The sequence below is a fragment of the Paramormyrops kingsleyae genome, chromosome 6 (genome assembly GCF_048594095.1).
Source record: "Paramormyrops kingsleyae isolate MSU_618 chromosome 6, PKINGS_0.4, whole genome shotgun sequence".
NCBI lineage: Eukaryota > Metazoa > Chordata > Actinopteri > Osteoglossiformes > Mormyridae > Paramormyrops > Paramormyrops kingsleyae.
The window spans coordinates 15,215,061-15,240,161 of NC_132802.1; the positions used below are offsets into that span (position 1 = coordinate 15,215,061).

Below are 25,101 nucleotides of genomic sequence, written 5' to 3' on the forward strand. Positions count from 1 at the left end.
CGCCGTTCATACAGGAGGTCTATTTTACGCCAACCAGCCTTGCTTCAGTTTGAAAAATTCAGGTACTGGAAGTGATGGGGGAACATCTGGACACATCAAAGTCCTCAGAGCGTAGATGGGAGGTGACGGTGCCCCCTGGCTCCCCTTTACAGGATCAGGGAATATAGATGTGTGGAGGGGATGGCAGAGAGTACCTGCGGCGTATTCAAACAGCCTGCCCTGCTTGCAGGCGGGCACAGTGTCACGCTTGGCAGAGAGTCTCGCTCTCCAAACCGCCATCCATTCCCACCGCGCCCATGAGTCACAGAGTCCTCACACACCTCAGGCCTGCCTAGCCCACTATTGGAAGCATCATTAAATATTAACCATGCCTATCATTGGCGGAGGGTAAACGCACTTGGCGGATCACTGTGACGTTGAAGCCGGGCAGCACATGGCAGGCATACAATTAGTCAGTTGCTCCATATGCCTGTCCCGGCACCTGTCTGACACTCAAGAACGGGCATGCGGTTATTTTTTTTTTTGGGGGGTGGGCTCGCTCCTAATACAATAATGCACCAGGCATAAGTACCCCACAACCCCACCCCAAGACCTTTTGCCCTTCAAGTATCTGGCTCTTCCCATCTCAACCTCCAAGACGACCGCATCTCATTTCACCGGACAGGTAGTCCCTAAAACGGCGTGATGGGCATCCCACGTTAATGGGAGGTGAGTGATCCCCACCCACAGGCCTCTCGGGGTTTTCCAGTGCCGAAGATTCCTCTGTAGCCACCGTCGTTATTAATAAATCATGTGTGATAGCCTGCCGCCCCCGTACCCATTCCACAGATGAGTGAAAATTCTGCAGTCATCTTTTCACAAACAGAAGAGGCCTCGATGATGGATTTATAGGATGGTATCACCATCACACTAGAGTTGCTGAGCGGTCTGAAAGTTCATACATCAGTCTCTCTCTCTTACACACAGGCACACAGAAATGAAGTCATCGCCAGTGTGGGCTAATGTTCTATGCCTGAAATAAATTAGTCATAATCCTTGAGTGGGAACATGGTTTTAGACCCCCAGTAAGCAAAAAGGCTTCCAGGACTGGTCACTGTAGAGGGTGTAAATAACCCTCTCCACACAGGGATCCGTTTAACCTTCCAGTCCTTCCTGGCGGAAAAATTAGTGAGTTATGTCAGCAGCTGTAAGCCCCATAAAATATTATAATTTGTCTTTGACTACAGCCATCTGCAGTCATACCCTCAACGAGAGGCCGGACAATCATACAATGGAAAGTAAAAATTGCTCGGATTCTTGAGACAGGCCACGTAACCAACATGTCACCATAAAACGCAAAGTATTAGTGGCGCTCCGTACATAATACCGGCGACATTCCGGAGCCGTGACCTGTCTCGCCAGGCGTGCCAGGACCGAGCGGTCCCTGCGGAGTAGGTGTGCTCACCCCCTGGGCGCCCCGTCAGGATGCCGCTCGCGTGCGGCCATGAACACGCGTTACACCACCTCCATTACCCATCCCTAATGCTGCGGCAGCAGCTGCAGAGGGGGAAAAATGGCATCATTTATTTGGTTTCGGGACAGATTCCCTTTTATGTGTTTGCAGAGGGAGTCTTGGACAGTAAGTAACTTCAGCTGACAGAATGCAGCCATGAGAACCAAAAAGAGTCCCCATTACTATTAAGTAAAAATATCGTAGCTAAATAACTGATTGTGCAATTAGGACTGTGCCAACAGTGGGGGGCAGAGTGTGGCTCAGCGGGTTAGTTCTCCGTTCCCTGTTATAGAAAGGTCACCATCTCAAATCCTACCACTGGGCCTTTGAGCAGCTCCAGGGGCACTGCACGCTGGCTGGCCCCCAAGCCTGCTCTCACCTGCATGCGTCTGTGTCTCAAGAAGAGCATGATGGGGTAGGCGAAAAGAATTTCCCCAAATTTCCACTGGTTAAAAACAACATTTATAACAGAGTAAAAAAAATACAGCAAATAATTAGTTATAAATATTAATCAGTGTGTGCTTTGTAATGCATCTAGCTACTGTTTTGCATAAAAGAATGTACTGACTAATGCTAACTTAAGAACCAGACCTTAAGTTAGCAGTAGCCGTCAAAAAAACAAAACTCAAATGTTACTTGCGCGTCGTTGTGTGCATACTGACTGTTATAACTGTTGTTTTGAACCGGTGGAAATGCAGGCTGGTTCTTTGGTTGTGCTACTTAAGCACCACCTGAGAATCTGCTTCTAGTCAGCACCAGCATGGCACTAGTGGAAAACAGGCTTTTTGAGGAACCAGGCCACAGTCTGTTTTACAGGCACGACAGGTTAACTGGCATCACCACTGTATTGGTGGAAAAGGGCTATCAGAAGGTGGCACACAGGGCCAGCGGGCCGGGCACTGAGCAGCACTGGGGCTGCAGTTTGGTGCCTATGAGGGCCGCCAACGCAGGCCGTTCTGCACTGAACCCGTTTCCATGTTTCCATACAGAGGGTGGAGGGACAAGACCCACATGCATAGCCATGGCAACCAGAAGCTAACAACACATGGTGTACAGGGGCGTGACATACAACAGTCACCTCTCTGGAACCAGTGGGAGGGGGACTGCGGTGGCGATTTCCCGGTCACACACAGAGAGCTTTTCAGGGAGCACCGGGTGGGGAGGGGGGTGGAAGGGTGTTTCACCTGCATCCCCATTACTTCCAAAATGTGCCTTTCAAAGGGATGTATTTGAAGAGCCGATGTCATAGCTCCAAACACCAAGGCAGATCCTGCTTTCAACATTGGTGGTCTGGGGGTGGGGGAACCCAAAAACCCAGCCCACAGCCTCATTTTTTGGTGGAGGGGTTTAAACAGCCAGGTTCTACAGCAGGGCTATTCAAATCACGGTCCTCAAGGTCCAAGCCTTGCTGATTTTCCAGCCTTCCTTTACCTGTGAGCTGGGTATGAAGCCTCTGTAGCCAATCAGAATCAGTAATTATTAAACCAACTACTTGGGAGCATTGAAAACAAGGCCTGGATTTGGATTAGAGGTCCAGATGTGAAGATCCCCGTTCTACAGCGTCGACACCTGTCAGTGTCATCCACTGTTGCAGGTAGCTCCGAGCGTATCAAGCTGCTTGGTGAAATCCGGGGCTCACAGCGAGACAGAGAGGGGGCAGCCGTGAGCATCTCTTCCCCACCCCACACCAGCCCCCTCCAAGGAGACTAGCACCAGACACGGCAATAAAGAGATGTGTAAATGGGATAAATTGGCCATCCCAGACCAAGAGAGGAAGCTTTAGGCCAAGTCACCTTCCCAAGGCCAGTTGCGAAGCGTCAAGAGATCAAGAGTGACCTTTAACACAGTAAAAATGCCCGTCCAATGACTGTTTCCCATTTAGTCCATGAGCCCGCCTCTGCTCCATAGCTCCCTGCACATCCTCTTGTGGTTTCACAATTTGGGAGGTAGAAGGAAACAGAGAAATGGAAGGGGGAGGGTGAAAAAATGCAACATACAGGTGAGTCACTCATGCGTGTACCCCTCCAAACAAAAGGGTTCATCCCCGCTGAAGGAAAGCCATTATGTACTGATAGCTAGCAGCCAGGTAGTGGCGCTAGCCGGATATGTGACACTACCTCTGGCAGACACAGCTGGGGGGCATGGGCATAGGCGGGGCATAGGCGGGGCGTGGGCGGTTGTTTCTGGCCTCCGTCATTCAGAAAGCTGACTCCAATATAGCAATCCCCACCCCCCCCAAAAAAGGTATTGTCGCAGCCAGGACGCTCAATCTTCAGCGATCAAAGGTTGGAGTGGCTGAGAGGAAGTCTGGTGGGGGGGGGGGATTTTGAGAGGCAGTCATGGAGAATCAAACCAACCAGCCACTGGCAGAATTCCCCAGAACTTCAGCCAAAGCTCGGGCTGGGGTGTCCTATGACAGTTGCTGGTAATTAGAGCTGAGCTAGTCGTAATTACCAGCAGTGAAATTCAATTTCAAAGGCTTCACGAGGGTAATTTTGCATTCCTGTTTGAGCGTCTAACATGCAATTTTGAAATGCTGAGCAGTCGCCTAATATAGAACCTCCTATGAGTGAACTTCAGTTTATTTACATGGTCTTTCTGAGAACGCGGCTCACACAGCCTGGACGGCCCGCAGACGCTGCGGCACATTTAGCACATATTCCAAAATATGCAGCCTTCACACAAAAGGGAAGAAGTTTCCATTTCGGGAGGCTTGAGTAATTAAATGACTTTTCCACCTTTTATCACTAAACAGGACGTGCACCAATCCAAAGAGCAACTTTTCAAAATCTTTTTTTGTCAACTTAGAGAAGTACAGCAATTTCCTAGTGACCATAATTGCTTAATGAGGACACATTACAGACTTTAATTTAATAAGGAATGCATGTATACACTTTCATCCAAACAATTTTAAGCCTGCCCCAACATTCTCAAGTTCCAGGCCACACCCTAGTCAGCAGTGATTAAGTATTGGGGGGGGGGGGGGTGTAAGTTAGCTTTACTTTATTTGGGCGAGTAAATTCCTGACTCATGCTTTAATTAAAAAAAAAAGAAAAAAAAAAAAAAAGAAGATCAACTTTGTCGCCACACATGGAAGGTTCCGGAAGATCCTACTACAGACAAGCCAAAACGGGAATGGAACAGGACCAATCCCCCCCCCCCCAAATCAGCCCCCACCCCCAGGGATGGCGTCTGCAGTGGCCCCAGATGGAACCGCACAGCCGTTCCCACCCCTAGGCTCATGGCACCCAATCCCCCATCACTCAGAGACATGACTCAGCACTTAAGCACTAACTCTAGCGCCCCGCCCCGCGCCTGAGGAGACACTCTAACAGAAATGCTTAATCAAGCCCCTGAGGACGCCTTAGTCAGGGAAGGTCCTCATCGCTCCGTGGATGCAGTCTCAGAGACAGACAGGCAGATAGTTGATAATCCTCCATCCTTTCAGACACACTCACTGAAGGTACGACATTGTGTGACCTTTATTGTGTTTTTTTTTTTTTTTTTTTTTTTTTACAGAGGGGGTGGGGGGGCAGCATCATCATCAAGGCCAGCCATAACAATAGAGTAACAGATTGACCCCTCCCCCTGACGTGAGCTGAAGCAGTCTCCATGGCCCGGCCTTCCGGAACATGCCAGAGCGTCCCATTTAAACAATAACTGTTACATATTTCCTGAAACATGGCCCGTTTGAATAGCTGCTCACTTGACTAAACAAACGTTCATTGAGGCCTATCAGATACCAGCTGCCACTAACGTTAGCTGAAAATATCTAGAGACCTACAGTAGGTAGGGGGGGGCAACATCATGATCTTTAAAACTTCCCTTTATGTTGCTCAGACAACTGCCTAACATTAACATTACCCCCCCCCCTCCGCCAAGTTCACCCCCCCTCCGCCAAGTCACCTGCAGATTCAACTGGTATTTAAAGTCTGATTTAAGCTATTTATTCAATATAAACTACTCTGACCACCTACTAAGGAGGGCTCATTGTCATAAATAATTATAATAAAACTGCTATATTCTGATATAACCAGCTAATATTAAAATAGAAATCCTCCTTTCACCACAAAAAATGTTGGTGTTTATAGTACAAGGTCATTATACACAACACCAACCAATCATACCTCTGAAAACACAGACACCTTACCAGTTTATTTGTTACGTATTATGTTCTTATTGTATTTTCTGTGGTGAATGTCCAAAGTCAGAATTTCATTGTACAGCGTAACTGCTTGTTTACCATGCTTATGACAATAAAACTCTTTATAACTAAAATGACCTACTACTGTGCAGGAAGTGACAGTAAAACCTTGGAGGATGGCGCCATCTACTGTCCAAAGTAGGTATACCAGCAGCAAGACTACAGTTGACCTGTCCACATCATGGGAGTTAGGGGCAAAGACCCCCATTGAGGTGGAAAAACGGTAAAAAAAAAATTTGGAGCATATAAGGGATATAAGAAATACAACATACAAAGATCAATGTGAGATCATTGAGAGGTAACACGTGAGAGGCTGCAGTAAACACACTGGGTGCCCTCCAGACAGCCAGTACTGTACATATGTTTTATGCATTTATGAGTTACTAAACTTCTTGTGTGTCATCAGCTGCCCTTTGCGTGTCGACTCACAAACAAATTCCAATTTAATTTCTTATGCCGACCCCCGCGATACATCAAGACCGCAATTCAGAAGCGCTAAGAATACAGAGCGAAAGAAAGGTTTGCGTGAAGGTGTACAGCAATGGCAAGACATGTCCACAAACATCACTGGGATTTCGCCAACAGTGTCAGTAACAGAACTGATCAGCCACTGGGTCAACTCTTAAAAATAAAGACAGAGACAGACGAGAAAGTCACTTCCATAGGTTGCAAAAATGAGCAAAGATGTACCAAGCAAGCTAGTCAGCAAGGCTAATGCCACATAATCATTAAAGTTCTATAACTAATACAGACAACTTAGCTAGGTGTTAAAGGTCATATAATTCAATCAATCCATATTTTGGTAGTCAATATTAAATTAATGCATTCCATACATAACTAATCCATGCACAGAAAAGTTTTAATTTGTAGAACTTCATCTATATTTGTTTTCCATGTAAAATATGTACAATTTCACTTTAGATAAACTACGGAGTCCCTTAGGTGTCATGAGAGAAAAATATTTTCTCATAGTAATTTCTGCTCCCGAGTTAGTTATAGCAAGCCGTTGGAACGTTTGAAATATCTTAACTTAGGTGAGCAGAGCTCAGCAATTACAGTGCTAACTTGAGAGCCCGAAATATAAATTTGAGAGCATGAATTACTATGAGATGTTTTCTCCACCATGATACACAAGGGGCTCCGTAATATACAGAGGATGGTATTTCAAATTTCAATCCAAAGCAGAATTTCCTAAAGACCACTAGATGGCAGCAGACGCCGGTTTAAGCTCTCAGCGTCAGCAAATAACAGAGAATAGATGGGAAAGAATGACTGAACGTTGGCTACAACAATACAACCCAAAACCGACTAAGATATATAATGGTTTCCAGCATATTCCAATTGTAAGAACACCGCCAGATGGCAGGTGCCAAGTTCACTGTTAATAATGTTCTTCTGCACAATAAAGACAAGCAGATGTTTCAGGTCCATTATCCCCCAGCACTACACTAGGGGCCCCATTTCTGGGTGGGGGGGACGTTGTCCTCAAGTGTACCCTGAGAACCAAAGTGCAGCCTCTGGAAAGCCTGTGAGCTGATCCAAAAGGAGAAACCCAACACCCCTCCCCTCTGCTGTGCCCTTTTCAGAGCCTCAAACACATCCGCACACGCCCCCCCCCCAATGGAGGAGTGGCTTGCTCACCCCCCAGCCACGCCTAGGACTAACACTGAACTCAACACCAGCCAGAAGTCAATGCCAGAAGCGTGCACTCAGTAACCTTCCTCAGAGAGTGATTGAGGGGGAAGGCCGCGTCTGCATGTGCGCATGCTCATGTGCGCGTGCTAGCATGTGAGAGAGAGGAAAGGGGGGGTCACTTACCAAGTACAGCAGGAAGGTGTGGAGGCCTGTCCCCAGGCCAACGGACGACAGCACGCCCAAGCCTACCCAGTAGGCACACCAGAGAAACTTCTTCTCCAGGTACTGCACATACTGCAGATCACAAACACACACAGAAACAAACTAATGAATCGGCATACAAGCACCCTAGGATAGTGTCATGGGACCCTGCAGGCCCCCAGAGTGCCGGGGAACAGGCACATCCATGGGGCACACGGTACACGAGTCCCACCAAGGGCAGCAGGGCCACGGTTGCAAAACACCTCCTCACCCCCTTCTCCTCTGGCTTCCCCCCCCCTCCCCTCTACTTTCCTTGTAAACATTCGTGGTTTTCATTAGCGGGCCGGCGGTTTGGCCGCACGCTTGGGGCAGTGGCCAAGTGGAGGAAAACAAAAACACGGCGTGCGCTCGGCGCTTGCCCTTGCATGACCGCCTGTCCCCAGTGCACCCCCAGCACGTCCACACCAGCGGCGACGCCCCCTGTGACCCCATCTTCTCTCTCAAATGAAATCTGTGGCAGCTCCTCACCTTCTGATGGGCTCCCTCGATGGAGTAGACCATGGAGAAGACTGCAAAGAGCACTAGCACGGAGAATACAGCCCCCTTCCTCTGGCACAGCCTGGAACAAGAGCAGGAGTGAGTCTTGCCAAGAGATGCGGAACAGGAAGCCCAGGGAGTCAGTTTCAGCTCGTGTGGGGGGTGGGGAGAGGGGAAGGACACAATATTTACTTAATAGGATTCTGAGAACGCCCCCTTTAAAACTAGCCCAGCAGATGGTTAGGGACACATTGCAAGTCTGGTAAAAAGTGCAAAGCACCAGAACCAGGATGAGCAGTTAGACGTATCGGTTTGGTGAGAAAACACCCAGATGACTCCTGGTGTGACTGACTTTGAGGGTGGGCCGTCAGTCCACATGTGGAATTCAGGAGGCAGCCCAATGGGCAAAAGGAAGCCATAAGGAAACAGGAGACACAGGGACCTTGGACCTGGCAGGGTCGAGCTCACCACATCCACAACCAATGGTGCAGGGGTGGGACGGGATCTTATTTTTTAGGGGGCAGATCGAGACGCAGTGTGCCCCACCTCCCCCATAAACTGCAGTAGTGTCAGACAGGCTAGCTGCATGGGTTGGCTGAAGAGTCATTTCAGGGAAAGCCTACTCAGTTTTTCCAAATCCATTACTAAACCACCTCTCAGACGACATCACAAATTCTTGAGCCAATTAACAGAAAGCTGGGCGGGGCGACTCCGTTGGACTCCCAGCCTCCTCCTACAGGTAACATGGACCTCCTGGGGGGCTCCATAGTGACTCTTACTTCCAGGTCCAGTCCTTCAGGGTGATCAGGGTCTCCAGGAAGAAGTAGTGCAGCGTCACAAGGGGCTTTTTCCACAGCACCAGGCCCAGGCGATCCTCCTTCTCCCGCTGCTTCCTCTCAGCCACCGACACGCCATCTGTTGGTTGGCAATGGGACAAGCGCCCGTCAGTCACATGGGACCACATGCCCCAGAAGGGTCACGCAGTTCATAAGAATCTGCAAATCCCTACCAGTGGATGGTCTCAAATTACACCCCTAAGACCACCCCCATCCCCTCCTTGGGTTTTTGGGTTCAACTCAGCACCCAGATTCAAGATCTCTTAATCGTAAAAGTTCCTTTTTAAACTAACTTTTTAAACTAACCTGTAACTTCATAGGTTTAAGTTTAAGGCTGCGCTCAGTGATCGTGACATTTCTGATAAACAGATTTCACATGGGAGGTAATTCCCCTCCTTTCTTGAATTTCTTTCCCCTTAACTCTAACAGAGATGAATAGATAAGGTCTTCTCATAATGAAGAGAAACTTATCTGAACATTATCACTTAACCGTCTACTTCCCGGTACCCACTCTTGCTATTAGAGTTCCCATCGCTGGCAGCAGGCGATACCTCGAACCCACGTCCAGCATGTCGCTACGAGGCCAGAGGCTTCATTTCCCTCTCAAGGTGAAAGGAGCCACCACCCCCTCTGCCCCAGCCCCCTCCTTGACACACAGTAGGCAGGTTTCTCATAAATAACCCGTCACCCACAGACCCACCTGCAAACTTCCCATTTTGCTGCTCCTTGGATCCAGTCCGTCTCTGTGGCAGCTCACAGTCAGTCCCATGTTCGGCCATCGCACCGATTTCTTCCTGGACCAGCGGATCTGAAGACAGAGGGGCAGGGGGGGCAATCATAGACATGCTCCAGCCTGACCCAAATCGGCTTTCACACCAGGACCACAAGAATGGGGTAACCGCAGCACGTCTTAACACCATGCTCCTCTGGCCACTTTAAACGTACGCCATAAATGCCTGAAAACCAAAAATACACCCGAGAGGATCATTTAAATGCAGTCATTAAAGCGACACGATCACAAAAGGCAGAGTTTTCAAACAGACCAGGAGTTAAACACAAGCAGGAGATGGACCCAGCTATGGTGAGCCGGTCCAAGCCGTAATTCCACACAGCTCAGACCTGTTTGTGTACACTTTGCAGGTCGAGGAAAAGCCAGGGCAGACAAAGAGGAAAACAGCTTTAAATGTGTGTGAAGTTAACTGACAAACCGCTTGGGATGGGTCTATATCACGGGTGTCAAACTCCAGTCCTGCGGGGCCGGGGCCCTGCACATTTATGGGTTTCCTCTCATTTAACACACCTGATTCAACTACTTGTGCTAATTACCACACAGCTCTTGAGCTGAATCATTTGTGGTGGAACAGGGAAAGAACTAAGCTACACAGGGCTCCGGCCCCCCAGGACTGGAGTTTGACACCCCTGGTCTAGATGCATTCATAAGAGACAATATTTAATAGGCGGCGAAACATTCTGGCAGAAAAAATGTCTGATTGTGTGGCAGGTGGTGCCCATACACACGGGCATAGGTTTAAAAGCACAGATTTGCAAACCTGTCCTAGTCTATGCAAGAGGTCAAGAGCTGCAGGTGTGTGTGTTTGTGTACGTGTGTGATGGAAAAGTCACCACGGCAATGACTGAAGCTTCTGAAGGTGCAAATGACCAGCACTGCACACCATCATCAGAATTATGACACAGGAAAAAAAAACAAAACGTAAAGGGGTGATGGTACCACTTCCTTTAGCGGGGGGGGGAAGGGATGCCCCCGGGGCACCAGCTTTTGGGGCCCTGCATGGGCAGCACTTCAGCTGACAGCCCGAGTCACGGTAGAAAGGAAGCACTGGTTTGAACAGTTTTTCTTGCAGATATCAGTCGTGGTGGCAGCCCCCTATCTAATTAGCCACCATTCCCACCCCCCAACCCCATTACATTTGCACACTGTTAACGCCAGAGTAGGAAACAGTCTGTGAACAGGAACTTGGTCCGTTGCCAAAGCTGGGCATTTCGTGGCTAGGCGGGGGGTGGGAGCACATATCAATGGTCAGACCTACACAAGGACCCAAGCCACAGCCCTTCGTTCGATTTACAACCAGATCTGTACAAACTCCTGTGGGGGTGGGGGGGGAGTCTTCTCTGACTAGGCCTTCTGGGGAGACTCCACCAGGAGCAACTCTGGCACAGACACCCTCTGACAACAAGGCCCTCACAGATAATGGCAGCCATTAGAGCCCCTTTCAAAACACTGAATTCCCCTAATGCTAATAATGCAAATACCACTAAAGGGCACACAAGAGTCGTAGCGTAAGTGTTACTATTCCAGGACACTTGCAGGTCCCCCTGCAATGCAGAGGAAATGGAGATGCAATCAAAATGCAAAAGGAGAACAAAAATAAACCCACTGAGAGCGAGGTCACCACCACAGGATGAAGATCATACAACTATTGTTTGAATACGGAGTAAAAAAAAAACAACATTAAGAGACCGAGTACTAAATAAGGAATTTAAACTCAGCAGCCGGCAAAGAGATGTCCGGGTCTGACTGTAGTACCACTCACAGGCTTCATCTCAGGAGGATAAGAGAATGAACCGAAAGCCTTTGGTTGGAATGAATCATTAAATGTGTCTAAAGGCAGGTCACAAGGGGTCAATCAAAGCCCACAGAGCTCCGCTTTACAGAACTGGCTGTCAATCTTCAGTGTGTTTAGCCCAAACACATGCTCGTTTACCCGGAAATCTGTTTTTCAGAACCAGTGTGGCTAGTCAAAGAATAGCAAGGAATAGCAAACAACAGGGCGATCCAAAACAGAGGAGCACAGAGTATCCACCTGTAACGGGGGGGATACAACAGTGCAGCCGGCAGGTAGGGAAACACTACAGCTACTGACAAATGATATCATACAAAAACCACAGCATGGCAGCTTGGGGCTAGTGTGGAGGACAAAAGGAGACATTTCAGCATTTCAAACCCCTTCCCTGCATGGCCCAGGCTGATGAATTTCAGCCCCGTAAGCAGAAATATTGCACATCATTTTTTAATTTCATGAAAATGACACATTGGGCATGCATCTCAATCACTAGGTACAATTTTAAATTAAAATCCCCCTGACATGTTAAGTATGACAGATTTAAACAACAACTAGACCCCAAAATCACAGACAGGAAAAATGACAACGCAGCCAGAGAGCATGTGAAGAATAATCACCAGACAGGCGGCCAGCACAAGGTCGGTATTCAGCCACAGCAGAAGTTCTGACGACTGTTTACCTTACACTCTTCAACTGCCCTTATTTTCCAGAGGAAAGAGCGAGACTGATAAAATCAGCCCAGCAACAGACCCATTACAGTAATCGATGAAACAAAACGGGCATGAAGAACAGGCCTTTTACCTGAAGGCACGAGGGTCTCAGCATCGTTCTTGTTCACACTCCACAGAAAGACGCAGTGCTTTGAAAGAGGAGCCTGACTTTCCGAAAACACTCCTTTCCCCCCTCCCTGAGAACAAGTTGCACAACACTGGGCAGTCCAGCAGAATGCGCAGCTCCTGCCAGAGGGACATTGCGCAATACCTCATTCGCAAAGCATGCTGGGAGCACTCTCCGGAATGGCAAAACATCCAGGCACACAGTGTGCAGACATGAGAGGATCTCTCTGCTCAAAAAAGGGACTTAACCTCACCAGCTGGAGGTGGACCTCTCAAACGTGAGATTTCTGCACACACTGATGACACAAACAGAGACTACTAGACAGCACTAGAATTTTATGGCACAAACACTACAGTGAAGGAAGAGAACCCTTACTGTCAACATGGAGAACTGTCACCATGAGGCGAATTAGAAAACTAGACTCTAAAACTAACTCTGAAATCCATCAGGCAGTAATAAAAACCGACAGACATACTCCTCACCTCTGGCACCGAGGATCAGGGCTAGATCCCAATTAGTGAGAGGCTTTGACCTCAGTGCTACGCGGAGACCAGAAGACCAGCAGAATGCTAGACACGACGGCAGGAACTTCTGCTGTCATTCCAGTGAAATCTCCTATGTAGGACGATGCCATTATGGTTTGTGCGCACATCCTGAGAAGACCAGGGTACAGTTTGACTCTACCTGGAAATGGCTGACATGCCTCTCATAATAATTGCTCAACCACAGGAGGAAACCATGCCTAATTAAAAAACGTAAAAATAAAACCATTCAGGTCGCTCCCAAAAATAAAACTTGTTAAATAAATCTCACAGGATTTCTTACACAAAACTGGATGGAGTCAGACTAGGGAGCTGTTTATAGCAATACACTATGTACGAGCAGCCATCCAATTTAAAGTTAGGAAACACGGTCGCTGGGGCAATAAACTATTTGATAGAAAGGTTATGCCCCTGTGCTCCAAACCCACATTCCAGAACGTTCCTCGGCCCTCTTAATGAAAGCAGCCTCAAACTTACTTTGCGAATCCTCCGCATTTTCCGAGCTCGGCTCCATAGCACCGGCTTTGGGCTGTCAGTGCCAGCATACGCAGCGATAAACCCCGGAGACAGTCAGGTTTGCACATTGACCTATGATGTGTCCCGTTGAGCAACAGAAACCGGCTACAGGGATTATATGACTAGGCAAAGGATAAACCCAGCAAACCCAGGTGCCGTATTACTTTAGCCAAGAAAAAGTTTGCAAAAGCATTACTAAAGAATCCCATTACCCATCAAAGTACCTTAACGTCGGTCTAAATGTATATAAAACTGATGGATTATTCATAATAGACATAGGTATTTCTTATTGCTGAAGCTACACCCCCTCTGTAAATGATTCACTCATCCATTGATGACACAGGCCTTAAGTGACATTATATTTAGACTGGTTTTATGTATAAGAATGACCTAAATATTGATAGTCCACTCACTGACTATTCAAAATGAAGTACTGAGAGAAACAGGCAGCGTTTATATAATGAACAGATTAGTTTAACCTATTCAGGTAAAATGGCATTACACGTTAAAATTAATTGTATCAAAAATGATAATTTTCTCCCCAAAACAGCATACCCGACTAAATAATACCATTCAATTTAGCCTGGAACTCTATTCAGCAGCAGTACCCTGAAAGTGTCACGCCTCTGAAAACACTGCTATGGGGGTTAGTATCAAGGACTATTTCACGTTATAGCAACAAACAAAAGGCGGACGCTGGTACCGGACAGCCGATTCAAGTCGACGTTTAGCGGTTTTTCCGGAAGGTCAGACAGGCGCACCAGTCGGGCTGGAGCCGGGCGAAGCACTCTTTCCAAACGCCGGTAAATGACACCGTGCCACGAGCATAGCGCGAGGTGGAGGCGGTGCAGGGCGCTCCGGGGCAGAACGTCAGCCGGCCGGACGAAGCCCGAACCGGTTATTTCTGTTTGTTAGACACTTCGCCTGATCAGTCACCCGATTCACAATCCGGGGAATACCCCTACTGATGCACGCAGACAGCTAGCTATCAGGGCGTAAGAACACAGAATTTTAAAGAAACGCGCACTATCGGATTAAGACACTACTGCAGACCATCGCCTTGTATTGACTGACAATAGTTACACACGTATATCCCCAGCATTACGAAGAACCTGGTGATATGAACACTGCCTTACCTTCTCTTTCCACTGTCACACTGCCGCCGCAGTCAGAAGCGCAGGAAGCCGTCGCGCGGTCAACCGCGATACGTCACGCGCTTTCTCAAACGTTGCGGCTTCTGATTGGTCTATACTAACGCTGGCCCTACGCAAAATCCGCGACGCGAAATTAATCTCGTGTGCAGCACATTTAAAAACTTAATTTACCCAAATGGCGTATTCACTTTGGGTTTTTAACCACTAGCGGGGTTCGTCAAATTGCAATTTTTATTAGATTAAGCATGTACCCCGGGCTGACATCATCAGTGTGCGACGACCGCATGACTGTAGGCATAAACGAAAGAAGTGTAGGTGGCTGGGGGCTGGCCGCTTTTTAGGGGTTATAAGGTGTAAAAAGTTGCTGGATACGTCAACTTGATTGCATCAGACTGTCTGAAGTGTTTTTGAACAAAGTAAGCCACGTTAAACGTTGTTTCACATTTTCTAGCGTACATTTTTTTCGAGCCAGTTAACCAAATATACGAGTAGATTTCTAAGCTAATCTGCTAACTGAATATGGAAGGGCACGCATGCAGAAATCAATAATAGTGTTTAGTGACCTATCTAATCGTTTGACCGCGGTTATCACAGGACAATATATATTAAAGCAGGAAGTATTTAATTTTTGGAAATCACTTTTCATTTAAACAGGTGTTTGACAGCATCTATGAAATCTTTACTCCTACGGTAGACCCCATTTTTCACAAATGCAATTTTGTTAACCATAAAGATGCAATTAACTTTAAATCCTATGATGTCGCATGATGTGTATATAATGGGGCCGCTTGGCTAACAACTTTATTTTTTACAATTTTTGCAGAAATCTACAGTTGCGGTTTCTAAATGGATTCGTTATCCACTCAGATTGCTTTAGGCGTTGTAGCGGGGTTGGGTTGTGGTCTCTGCATCGGATGGCTCCTTCGAGGCCGCTTTGTCAGATCGTTAAAAGGCCCTGCTCCCTATGGAAGTGAAGACGAGGCGAGTGTGATGGGGGAGAGCGGAGAATTCAAGATGATCCTAGTGGTACGGAGCGACTTGAAGATGGGAAAAGGGAAGGTTGCAGCCCAGTGCTCCCACGCCGCAGTGTCTGCCTACAAACAAGTCCAACGGAGAAATCCTGACCTCCTGAAACAGTGGGAGTACTCTGGCCAGCCTAAGGTGGTGGTCAAGGCCCCAGATGAAGACACCTTACATGAACTCTTAATTCGGGCTAAAGAATTTGGACTGCCAGTGAGCTTAATTCAGGATGCTGGGAGAACTCAGATTGCTCCTGGCTCACGTACTGTTTTAGGTGTAGGTCCAGGACCTGCTGATCTAGTTGACATGGTCACCGGACACTTAAAACTTTATTGATGTTGAATGGTTAGAAACGCTCGTACTCTTTACTAGAGCTATAAAACATAATTTAGGTCCTTTGTGAACTGTCTATTAAAGTATTGGTTGGACTACAGTTGTCTGTTTAAAAAGTGCCGTGAAATATTGATTTTACAAAGCTCTGTGCAAGATTAAACGCTGGACTCAATGAAGCAAAATCATTAAGCTTCATTTGTCCAAAGTCCCAAGAATTGTCACAATCTTTTGATTTATAGAAAAATATCAGTCTTATGTGATGAACTTTTTTAAAACCTAAATGCTGTAAATTTGTTTTTGTATGGACTGGACCCTTTCCACTTACGAGCATAAACTTCATGAAACATTTTGTCTGCATTTAGACAAAATTAACCAAAGAAATGGACAACAATTAAGGTTTTCAGGTAACTTTTAATCACAACTCTAAACACAAGTTTAACCCGAAATATTTTTTCATGAAATTTTTGTAAAGATCTCTCTTCAGTTGTTATTCACGAACCACACATCTGAGACACAACTGGACAGTCACTAGTGGTAAAATCCCTCCCCCCAGCAATCTTAGCACTGATTTTCCCAGTTATAACAATTTCAATATGCTCTCAGTGGAAGTGAGTTGTTTACAGTGCCATCTAGTGACCTACCTTATACTCAAACCAATGTTACAACTGGCCGTTGTGTGACATTCTGCAATAGGTAACGAGACAGTTCCGTAATTCAGACAATTGTACACGTACATAGTTGAGTATATTCGTTTCACCATATACAGCCACTCATTGAGCTGGTTATTGCATTTGTTAACATTTACAGTTACACTAAAGCATTTCCACATTTGAAATGCACGTTAAAACCTTTAATACAAATTATGTATAATTATGAGCCATACTCTGAATTAACAAAATACATGGCACATAAACAGGCATTACACAGAATTGTTCTTGACAAACAAGAAGCCTTTATTTTGAGGGAAATCATTTATGATGATCCAATATATATGTATAAATTAAGTGAAGATGAAATATTAAGGTAATTTTGAGGGAGGATGATTTATGATTTTAACACAGATTTAGACACCAAAACAGTCCTGTAATTTTATTGTCACGTTCATCAGTGGGCAAATTGCAAAAAAAACCTCAGGACAGCACGGCATTAGGTTTTAAATCCTCTCTTCTGTACACTTGGAACAGTGACCTAGTACACCACAATATCCAGCATACACAAACCTCAGCACAAGGGACGAGTTAATTAATACACACAGGTCAGAAGGGCTGGGGTCACCCCCCCCCTTCAAATGGAATGGTCCCACACAACACTGTCGATAGCACAACAGAAGGTCACCTGGTATACATGGAGTGAACGGGGAAAAAAAAAAAAAAAAACTTCTACACAGTTAAACTGGGTAACCTGCATAGGCTGGGGAAAGATTAGAATTTACTTTTTAAACCACGTCTGTATGCATTTTTAATTTTTTACACAACTACACTTTTGTGTAGTAGAGACTTTTTTTTAGTGTTTCTAGCTGTTGTAGTTGTGTAAGCGGCAGATCAATGTTCAAATATGAATATTGAGCTTTTTTAATATACAATAATTAAATGCATCTTAGAACAAGCTGCTTACATCAACATGGAAATTCTACATTAGTTTCCTCTCACTACAGAGTGCAAATAAGATGCTTCAAAAGAGACCTTTTTAATTGTGGACGTTCTCTTCCAAATCTAAACATACATTAACAATTACCCTAGAAATAAAACATGGGGGGGAACAATCATTCTACTGAAAATGGAATGTGGAGTCAACAAACATTATGATCCAAAATTTAAGCAACAGAAGTAAAATGTCCTTCATGAAAAATTAAAAAGAAAATAGTAATAATAAAAAAAAATAACTGCTTATTCGAATCTCCTGCAGTGAGTAGATAATCATTACAAGCTGGTGGAGAACTGCTTGACAGATGGGATGGACAGGCCCCAGGCATAGCAAGGTGGGGGCCTCACATGCCGTAGCCAAAACCTGGCTGGGGTTGGGGGGGGGTGGCAGCATAGCCGGCCGGCGCCGTGTAGCCGTAGCCGTAAGCCTGTTGGGGGGGCACGGCGACGCTGGGGCCGGCGGTGAGCATCAGCTGAGGTGTGCCTGCAGGAAAGATGGACACCATTTTACATCACCGAAGCGGGAAAAAGCATTACGAGTAGCTGATATGAGGAGACGACACACACGGACACCAGCTTAGGAAATGCTACCTGCTCTGAATCGATGCTCCATCTGGACAGTGCAACTACGGCCCTCTGAATAGATCCCATAAAACATTTTTCTGTACAGACACTTCTACCTATATGCAGATGCGTCTGTTGGGCGTCTGCGATTCACAGCGAATCCCACACAGAGTGAACGGCCTGCGATCATGTGACCTGGAGGCACATGGTAGTGGTGCGAGGCCCACACAGAGTGAACGGCCTGCGATCATGTGACCTGGAGGCACATGGTAGTGGTGCGAGGCCCATACAGAGTGAACGGCCTGCGATCATGTGACCTGGAGGCACATGGTAGTGGTGCGAGGCCCTACCGTAAACAATGGGCTGTGTCTCAGTGGCCTGCTCTTCCTCCTTCCTCAGTGACTCTGATGCGTCCAGCTTGTCCACCTGAAAGAGGCATGGCAGGGAAATGAGCCGAGGGGGAAACCCGTAAAGGTGAACAGAGCCACGCCCGCCAGCACGGCACCTCCGGCGAAAACGGTGGAAAAGCCTTTGACATTTGTTTAGTGTATCAATACTAACCTACGGACGACAGAGAAATGGGACCATTCTAAGCAGGGGGGAGAAGATCTGGTCAAACTCAAGGCACGGTGTGTCACAGGGTACAGGAGGCCAAACACACTCACATGGTGAGCTGAAGGCCAATTTAAAGTCAAAATATTTAATCCATAAACTGGTACCTGCAACGAATGGGCCCACCAGTCTGTCATCATCTCATTTAAAATCCTTCATTTTATGTTTTAATTAATAGGAACCGTATGCAGAGAACCAAACCCATTTACTGTGTGTGATTACCATAACTGGTCATTCTCAGTGTTGGGAGTGTGTATGTAGTACATATCCTTCACCACTAGAGGCAGTTATTACATAATAAGCATCTCCATAAATCACGTTTAACACCATTCAGCCAAGGGCCAAATAGCTGCCTTGATGATCTCCTGCTGGGTTAATCTAAAATTCCCATCAGAACAGAAATTTTAGAAGCGCAGCACAAACTAGCAGGTTTGCCAAAGATGTTAGAAATATGATTTGCTTTGAGACTATCAGGTGCAGCAAAAAGGTGGCAAAAAGTACTAGGAAGAGAAGAGAAGCAGGCAGAGGAACAGGACACTTCCTTCATGGGGACACTGGTATCTTACGGTAGGGAGGTACAGCCTCGCCTACTTTGGTAACATACCCTACACCAATCCTGAAAATTGGGTTCAGTTCCATACATACTTTGTTAGGGAATTCAGTAAGTGTTGTTAAAAAGGCTCTTTCCAGGTATTTCAACAAGCTGCAGGACCATCACAAAGGAGGAAAACACATGCTAGTTATGTGACATCTGAGGTTAAATGTGTGCATGGGGAAAAAAAAAAAAAGCACCGAAGCCAAGTGAGAGCAGATGATTTGTAAAGCCATTCAGGGCTTTCCAAGAAGTACGCGCAGCCAGAAGCAACGTCTCCTGCCCCTTAAGCAGTAACGCTCTAGCCAACAGAGGGCACGCATGCTCGCTCCAAAAGAGGCGTGTCACATATCGCACGCACATACGTACACACAGGCGCGCACACACACCCACGTGCTCATTCTCGGCCTGAAGCTCAGTGAACGACCTCAGCTTTGCCTCTGGGCTACAGGTTTATACTGGGCCTGAAAATCAACAACCTGGATTAAAAGTTCCCATGCAGTATTTCTGCTGCACTGAAAAACTCATGGATGAGTCTTAGAGTCTTAAATTAATTTCTGACACAACACTAAAATCACACAGATGTGTGGGTCTTAGCACTGTTATAACCAAGACTGGGACTCATTTGTTTCAACGCGGTTTGACAAAAATTTAACAATACATGAAATAAAGGGTAAGTAACAAAATATAACCTCCCTATATCACGCATTTCAAAAGCTGGATTATGACCATGAAGGTCATATCATCCTGCACTCTTTTGGTAACAATTAAAATGTCAGAATCTTTAAATGATCAATTTAAGAACCTCACGCTTCAGAAGAGAACGGTCACTTCATAAACCACATAAACAAAGTACATTGTTCGGCTAATAATTAATTTTTAAGGCATTCTACAACTGGTTTACAGTCCACTGAAGACCACTTTTGTCCAATAAGTGCCAAGACCTTCCCTCCACTTGAGTACAATGGGTGACTTCAGGTTTAAAAACTCTATATATGTAACCTCACACTCAAACATCTAGCTCAACGGTGTTGGTGGGGTGACACGGGACTGGCAACCAATGGCAGATTGCTGTTTAGTGGATTAATTCACATCACATGACTAGTTAATTAGTATCTACGAGTCTACAGGTTGAAGGTTCTAGAAGTCTGCCTACACTAGTCGGGTTTAGGTAAGACACTAGTGAATGTGTTGTTTCAAAAGCAGCAGTGTATTATGGAAAGAAAACAACTCATGCAGATTCCTGGGGTACCAGTCCTCCAGACAGTAAAAAATGGAAGAATCTACTTTCACCTTTTCCTTAATTGCATCAACCTGAAAAGGAATTCAGAGGCGCAGCTTAGAAAAACAACAAACTTAACTTTACATAATTAAGATAAACAAGTTGAGATAGGGCGAAACCACCGCCAAGGAGAGGGGAGAAAACAAGCAAGAGAGCAATTTCTAGGTCAGAGGTAAGGATAAGTCAACACATCCACCCTCATATAAATGCAGATGGTTTTGTCTGGCGGCTGTTACGTGCAAAGTGAGTATAACATTTAAAAACCTGGGTGATAATCCTGCCACGCCGTATTGTTTATTTTATATTCTAACACATTCCCAGGAAAATTGTTTCCTTCTTGCACATAACTCATAAGCATCTATCAGGCACAACTTGTGTACCACTTAAATGGTGCCATTGAAAAGGATGATGTGTAGCATTCATAAATCATAAATCAGAGAAGCTTGATAAAATGCAACCTGCCTGATTATATTGATGGCTACAAATGAAATCAGTTAATCAGCTGCAACCAGGGTTACTGCCCTTTCTCCAGGCTGATAGTTAGGGTGTAACTACGCATATTCACCCTGGAGTTGGTGAGATGCCTAGAAGAGCTACAGGCAGGAGAAGCGGGCCATTTGTACTGGTATGGGAGTGATCATAGACAAGTGAAGCTTAAAGACACCGACCCTGAGTGTTCAGTATGTAAGGTGGAGAAAGACAGATCTACTGATGTATCACGCCAAGTCTCAAGAGCATCCCTGCAAGACATACCTGCGGCTACGTCCGTATAGCGGCGATAATTAATGACTGGGGAAAAAAAGGACGCCTGGGGGGGTGGGGGGGGGGGGGCGGCGGCGTTAGGCATTGGTTAGTGTTGGGGAGTCATTAAAGGAAGTGCAGGTGCATGACTGAGGATCACGTGAACTAGCAGATTAAGAGGTTTCCACACATTGGTCTGCACTGCTGGGAGTAACAGCTTTTGGATCTAAGGTGCTACTGGACAAAACAGAAGGGAACTAGCGTTACAATTTGGTCAGAGATGCCAACGCATGTTTGCGCGAGAAGTCACGCCGGAAACTCCCCGACTCACCTTACTCAAGTACTCCCTCATGACCTGGATGAAGTACGGCATGGAGAACTCCATGATGTTGTGCCTCCAAGCAGTCTCCAGGACCACGTCGGGCCGCAGCAGGTCATAGCAGGTGAAGAGGCAGGCGGCGAAGCACTCCTTCTTATCCTCCTGAAGGAACCACTGGAGGAGCTCCTCCGCCAGCTCAATGTCCTTGGACTCGGAGGCGTACTGCATGGCATCCTGGTTTGCCAGTACAGGGGACATTCATAGCAGCTTTCAGTACAGTGCTAAACATCTTACACACATCACAGATTCTCTACAATCAATAGGAGCTCCATTCTTAATGAAGACCACCCCTCTTGTACAAATGGTGCACTCCCGCCTTGTGATGGAAGTACTAAAGATGGACTACAATAGAAGCAATGTAGGACTGCAAAAGCACATGAAGACGCTATGATTTTACAGATCAACAGAGGTAACAAGTTCTCCTTACAAGCACAGAACCTCAACACACCTTGTAGAGTTTGTCCTTCTTGCAGAGCTCCACGCTTTGTTTCCAACGGTTGTTGCCCTTAAAAAGGTATGCAGCAATTCTTCTGAATTCAATGAGCTCGTGTCTCTCAAGACGCTGGGCCAGTGAGATGTTATCGAAGTTATCATAGGCGTCTATGGACGTCCGCAGGGCCTGGGGATACGAAGAGCGAGAGTCAAGCCAGTGGTCTTGGTGCTGAGCTGCATTAGGTGGTTGGTCCAAATGTTCATTGGACTATTAGAGAACATTAACAGGGGTCAAAGCAAGTTGTGTATTTCACTGACCTGATAATCTTCCTCTGTGATGAAGAGATTGTTAAGTGCCTCATTGACTGACTTGTTGTTATGATTTTGTACAGACCGCAGATATGGTTTTACCAGTGGCAGCTGTTTAACCTGCAAGGGGAAAAAATTACCGTTAGGAACAGGAATAATGTGATAATTCAGTAAGGCTTATCATTCAATACCCTAAATGTTGATTACAAATGTTTTACGAAGTCCAATAAAATATTTACAATGATAAAGAGGACAAAACAGAGCAGGAAGGATACATGTAAGACAGACTGCTACCTTGGAGAAGAAGTTGACTGCGCGGGAATGGTCAAGACGCGGGGACAGCACAATGAGCAGGTCATTCAGCAACAACGGCTTGAACTCCAAGTAGAACTGGATTGCTTTGTAATACAGCTCCACATTGGCCACCTTCAAATAAAAACAAAAGCTGTGTTCCAAAGCAGCTCAAGAAAAGGTTTGTTTGATCTTAAAAACCAGTAACATATTCAAAGCAGTAAGGTCCTGAAAAGCTAGTATTTCAGATTTAATTACGTGGCAGTCAAGCATACTGCCCAATCTTGCACCTTGGTGATGATGTCTTTGAACTGCCCTTCTTTCCAAGCATCTGTTGGGTGGTTCATCATGGTGATGATGGCGTTGTCATACTCCTCATACTTGTCGTACAGGAAGACCAGCTCTGCCCACAGGTGGGCCTGTTCTGCAGCCCTCAAAACCTATCATGCAAATTGACCATCAGTCAAGTGTCCAAGCAATCAGAAAGTCATTTCTGATTTCATTCATTCATAAGACATACGAGGCAGCCTATCACTAGTGGACACTACGGCTCTTAACCTCACCTTCGGGATGTTGACACGAGACCAGAAGAGCTCCAGGTGCTCCCTCATCTTCTGTGGTTTGAACTTGGAGTAGAGGATGGCCAGCTCTGTGAACATGCCCATGTGTGCCCTCTCCAGTCCCAGGGCTGCCTCCAGCATGGTGATCAGCTCCTCGAAGTAGCCACGGTCCTGTGGGGGAAGGGGGGCTTTTCTTTAGTGGACATCAATGTTTCTCACCCCGAATAACAAAGAATAATAATTCTTTAGCCTTATTCAGGTGGTTTTAGATGTTACCTGGTAGTAGTTAATCAGCTCCTCCAGCTCATCAGCATGAACTACAATGTGAAGGCCACACATCTGGGCCAGGCGGAACTCCTTCCCATCCACACAGGCGAAGCAGACCTGAACAGTAGCAAAAAGGGGTTAACTGGAGAAAACACCCTAAGCCTTACTTCAGCAACAGCTTCATTTCCAACACAGATATTTTCTGACTTGAAAAAAACTTCTTACCTCCTTCCAGGTGCGAGTGCTGTTGGCCTTACGAGCTCCATCCACTGCAGCCTGGTATTCCCCGAGGTGGACCAGGGTGGAAGCCAGCCGTCCAAAGTTGGAGACGTTGTTGTACAGCAACTTAGCGGCATCGTACATCTTCTCATCGTAGCATCGGTCGCCAACCTTTACAGAAAGCAAAAAAGAAAAAGAGGTTTACCTCACAAACATCCACAATACTGCCTTGTGTATATAACATGCTTCTTGATCATGTTTGTTGCGTTTTTGTAAACATGCGACACATACTTGCTGGATGTGAGCATTGTTGGGTCCATTGATGAACTCCTCAAGCTCGGCGAGGCGGTTGGTTTTAGCTAGAGCAAAAATCAGCTCCGTCTCCACGTAAGATTCACGCGCCTTCTTCCGGGCCATTTGTAAGAACTTCACGAGATCCTCCCAGTTGCCTACAAAATTTTTTAAAAAATGCTTAGAGTAGCTCTAAACATGATGTGGTTTAGCAAGGCTGCCAAGAGTCAGACTTTGCCTCTTACCACTTTGGTTGGCTGCCTGCACCACCTCCATGTATGCTGATGGATCGTCAGCTTTGATGTAGGAGTCGATGGCCTCCTTCACCAAACCCTTCTGCAGCTGGGCCTTAGCCAGCTGGCTCCACACAGCCGGCTCATTGCAGCGCTCCGCAAACTCATAAGCCCGGTCCAGGTTTCCAATGTGCTCAATCAGAACCTGAAACACAACAGGAAATCAGCAGCCTGTTTCGTTTTTTAAATATCACGGCGGCGGTGAAACGCAAATGGCTTTTTTTATACCTGCACAGCAGACGTGTTGACATCAAACTTCCTGAAAATGGCAAAGGCCTCTTCAAAGAGCTCATTGCTGATGGCAATATTAGCAATATCTGGAGCATCGTAATTGTCAAGGCGGTTGATGTACTCCATCACACGGGTTCGGTCGGCTTTGATGGCTGTGAGGATGAGGAGGTTCTGCAGATTCCTAATAAGGGAGACATATGGAAAGGAATTACTACCACGACACATGCATGGTGAAGAATACAATCACTAAAGCAGGGAGAACCTATTTACCTGTGTTCACTGAAGACTGAGTTGTCCAACACAATCTTCTCCAGAAGCTCAATCAGTTCATTTGGAAGGTCTGCTGTCATGAAGGCCTTGACTGTGACTGACACCTCCTCTGGATCCTGTGTTTCTGACAGAGCAGTCTGGACAACCTTGAGTAAAAGAAGAAAAAGTATATGCAGCAGTTGCATCCAGGCAAGTTTATGCCCACACACCAGAATCCAGAAAAGCCCATCTTCAGA

The 25,101-nt window shown here is 46.3% G+C and overlaps 3 protein-coding genes across 9 annotated transcripts in view; 1 reads left to right on the forward strand and 2 right to left on the reverse strand.

The window, feature by feature from the left end:
• The window catches only part of vmp1 (vacuole membrane protein 1), a 46,639-nt gene extending 32,012 nt beyond the window's left edge, over window positions 1-14,627 (reverse strand). Inside the window, exons 1-5 of one of the 4 annotated variants that reach the window (XM_023833038.2) lie at window positions 14,519-14,627; window positions 9,606-9,713; window positions 8,849-8,984; window positions 8,061-8,151; window positions 7,515-7,625 (exon numbers count right to left, since the gene is read on the reverse strand). In XM_023833038.2, the coding sequence (XP_023688806.1) occupies window positions 7,515-7,625; window positions 8,061-8,151; window positions 8,849-8,984; window positions 9,606-9,684 (417 nt within the window). In that variant the 5' untranslated portion in view covers window positions 9,685-9,713; window positions 14,519-14,627. Of the gene's footprint in view, window positions 1-7,514; window positions 7,626-8,060; window positions 8,152-8,848; window positions 8,985-9,605; window positions 9,714-12,288; window positions 12,442-13,343; window positions 13,450-14,085; window positions 14,209-14,518 lie in introns of those variants that run through there. The other 3 variants (XM_023833040.2, XM_023833037.2, XM_023833039.2) reach the window with 3 other exon arrangements.
• Window positions 14,628-14,652: 25 nt separating this feature from the next.
• Window positions 14,653-15,989, forward strand: ptrh2 (peptidyl-tRNA hydrolase 2). Of its 2 annotated transcripts, none has more exons than XM_023833041.2 (2): window positions 14,653-14,952; window positions 15,360-15,989. In XM_023833041.2, exon 2 carries the CDS (start codon window positions 15,383-15,385, stop codon window positions 15,890-15,892), a length of 510 nt encoding a protein of 169 aa, XP_023688809.1. In that variant the 5' UTR covers window positions 14,653-14,952; window positions 15,360-15,382; the 3' UTR covers window positions 15,893-15,989. The 2 variants fall into 2 exon arrangements, with proteins under 2 accessions (XP_023688809.1, XP_023688810.1); XM_023833042.2 differs by lacking the exon at window positions 14,653-14,952 and adding an exon at window positions 14,963-15,226.
• A 291-nt stretch (window positions 15,990-16,280) lies between these two features.
• cltca (clathrin, heavy chain a (Hc)) overlaps window positions 16,281-25,101 on the reverse strand; it is a 29,403-nt gene continuing 20,582 nt past the window's right edge. Inside the window, exons 19-33 of one of the 3 annotated variants that reach the window (XM_023833032.2) lie at window positions 24,866-25,011; window positions 24,593-24,776; window positions 24,317-24,509; window positions 24,072-24,229; window positions 23,787-23,951; window positions 23,571-23,678; window positions 23,298-23,465; window positions 23,025-23,174; window positions 22,738-22,869; window positions 22,453-22,563; window positions 22,151-22,321; window positions 21,655-21,876; window positions 20,594-20,614; window positions 18,447-18,522; window positions 16,281-18,016 (exon numbers count right to left, since the gene is read on the reverse strand). In XM_023833032.2, coding sequence (XP_023688800.1) covers window positions 17,877-18,016; window positions 18,447-18,522; window positions 20,594-20,614; window positions 21,655-21,876; window positions 22,151-22,321; window positions 22,453-22,563; window positions 22,738-22,869; window positions 23,025-23,174; window positions 23,298-23,465; window positions 23,571-23,678; window positions 23,787-23,951; window positions 24,072-24,229; window positions 24,317-24,509; window positions 24,593-24,776; window positions 24,866-25,011 — 2,145 coding nt within the window. In that variant the 3' untranslated portion in view covers window positions 16,281-17,876. The other 2 variants (XM_072713735.1, XM_023833035.2) reach the window with 2 other exon arrangements.